The sequence below is a fragment of the Manis pentadactyla genome, chromosome 10, assembly GCF_030020395.1.
Source record: "Manis pentadactyla isolate mManPen7 chromosome 10, mManPen7.hap1, whole genome shotgun sequence".
Lineage (NCBI taxonomy): Eukaryota > Metazoa > Chordata > Mammalia > Pholidota > Manidae > Manis > Manis pentadactyla.
In genome coordinates this window covers 37,285,201-37,287,522 of record NC_080028.1, presented here as the reverse complement: position 1 = coordinate 37,287,522, position 2,322 = coordinate 37,285,201, and the positions used below count along the sequence as shown (strand labels likewise).

General features: G+C 43.1%; 1 protein-coding gene across 1 annotated transcript; it reads left to right on the top strand.

Annotated features, from left to right (window-relative positions):
* Nucleotides 1-530: 530 nt before the first annotated feature.
* LOC118927167 (eukaryotic translation initiation factor 1A, Y-chromosomal-like) lies at nt 531-2,066 on the top strand. The gene has a single exon (XM_036915052.2). It carries the CDS (start codon nt 1,283-1,285, stop codon nt 1,712-1,714), a length of 432 nt encoding a protein of 143 aa, XP_036770947.1. The 5' UTR covers nt 531-1,282; the 3' UTR covers nt 1,715-2,066.
* Nucleotides 2,067-2,322: the final 256 nt, after the last annotated feature.

Here is a 2,322-nt window from a genome sequence, read left to right as displayed (position 1 = left end):
GCCCCTCTCAGATGACCCCCACTCTGTATTCATACATGTGTCCTCTATGGGGCTACATATTCCTTCCAGGTGGGAATGGGGCCTTCCATTTTCTGTCTCTTGTATCACTTAGCTCAGTGCTTGTCCCACAATAGGAGCTCAGTAACACACACACACACACACACACACACACACACACGCAGGACCATATTTCTCAACTGCATGCATTCTCCCAACCTTGGGTTGATGGGTAGGGAGTTACTAATGCTTCAGAGAGCATTCAGAGAGTCACAAAGATATCCAGAGGTTGAAAGATAGAAGGAAATCAACCAGATGAAACTGAATGTGGATTCATTCATTCAAAGAATATTTTTTGAGCACCTACTGTATGCCAGGTACAAGTGCAAAGGCTACAGGAGTGAGTGAAGGGATCAAATGTCCTCACGGAGCTCACATTCTAGTGGAGGGAGACTGACAAATGAGATGGGTCAATAAAATTATAATATGTTAGGAAGTGACAGATGTTAAGTGGAAAGAAAGAAACCTGGGCAGGAAATAAAAGTATCTGAGGAGGGAGGGATGGTCTCAGGGTTGCACTTTTGGTTTAGGGTAGCCAGGGAAGGTGACTTCTAGCTATGTGGGTCTCTGAGGAGGAGCATTCCAGGAAGAGGACATAACAGGTGCAAAGGTCTTGAGGCAACAGTGTTCCTGGCATTTTTGAGAATAAGTCAGGGGAAAAACTATGTTAGGCCTCTTTCATGCCCTGTACTTTTTCTCTATTATAATAATTGAAATTAAATACTTGTCTAATTTATTTAGTGTGTTTCTCTACTAGACGCTAAGCTTTCTTAGTGCAGAGGCTGGGCCTTTGTCTTTGCTCAATTCTCAACTCTCAGCAAGTTCCTGGCCCTTAGTAGGTGCTCAGTCATATTTTGTTTGTGAATAACTGGCACGGGGTAAAAAAAAAACTGTACAAATAGAACAGGCCTAGAGAAAGAGGCTGGGGGATTGTAGCTGCGGCCAGGGGTGAACTTAGGGTGGGGCCGCTGGGGAGCGACAAGAAGCTGCACTGGGATTTTGCTTGCCATCGCGGGCGGCCATTTTGGAATCTCTGGCGCTCAGTCGCCTTACGGTTCTGCGGTTCTGCGCGTGCGCCTGGCTACTGGTCCGCGCACCCCTTGGAATCGGCGGTTATGCGCGTGCGCCCGGCAACTGTTTGGTCCGCGCACCTTTTGGACACGTAACGGCCGCGCCGCCAACGCGCGAAGGCAGGTGCAAACGGCAGCAAGCGGCTATCACCATCATGCCCAAGAATAAAGGTAAAGGAGGTAAAAACAGACGCAGGGGGAAGAATGAGAATGAATCGGAAAAAAGAGAACTGGTGTTTAAAGAGGATGGACAAGAGTATGCTCAAGTTATCAAAATGTTGGGAAATGGACGTTTAGAAGCTCTGTGTTTTGACGGTGTGAAGAGGCTATGCCATATCAGAGGAAAACTGAGAAAAAAGGTTTGGATAAATACCTCAGACATTATATTGGTTGGTCTGCGAGAGTATCAGGATAACAAAGCTGACGTAATTTTAAAGTACAATGCAGATGAAGCTAGAAGTCTGAGGGCGTATGGCGAGCTTCCAGAACATACTAAAATCAAGGAGACAGATGCATATGGTCCTGGAGATGATGATGAAATCCAGTTTGATGATATTGGAGATGACGAGGACATTGATGACATTTAAATGGAACTCGAAGTTTCTGAGGCTCATTCTGCAATTTGGGTTTTGGCCATCACTTGTTAAGAAGAGAACTTTATTCGGTGTGGATGTAGTTTGCTAAGGCCCCCTGATTTATGTTCATTATTTTAAAGTGTTTATTGTATTTTTAAAAAATTGATGAAGCTGACAAGTGAAATGTAAACACTTGTTCTTCTCATAAAGTGTAACTTAGGAGTAAAAGACCAGAACATCAGAGTTCAAGTAGTTTCTTCAAAAGAAGTTTTCTTTCGTTCAAAAGAAGAAAAGGAATGCCTTTCCCGCTGCAACTACTTTTCTTCCAGTTAATGCATGTTTTGAATAAATTGCCTTACCAACATGGACTGTGATGAGCCCTATTTCCAACTAGCCTGCTTACTCTAGAAAGTCTTTCTGTATGTTCCAGTTACCTGTATGTTCTCTTGAGATTTTTGATGAAATTTGAGGATGTAGAAATCTGCATTTGAAGTCAAGAAAAGGGGCTAATTCAAAATTATGTAGTCCTATGTATTTTTATACTGTTTGATAACATAGGCATTCTTTCTACCACTTTATGTTGCCAAATGCAGTTTTTAGAACATGAGCTTGAGCATAAT

What these genes read in the sequence shown, in the direction of transcription:
- LOC118927167 (XM_036915052.2), top strand. Translation starts at nt 1,283, where the DNA reads ATGCCCAAGAATAAAGGTAAAGGAGGTAAAAACAGACGCAGGGGGAAG.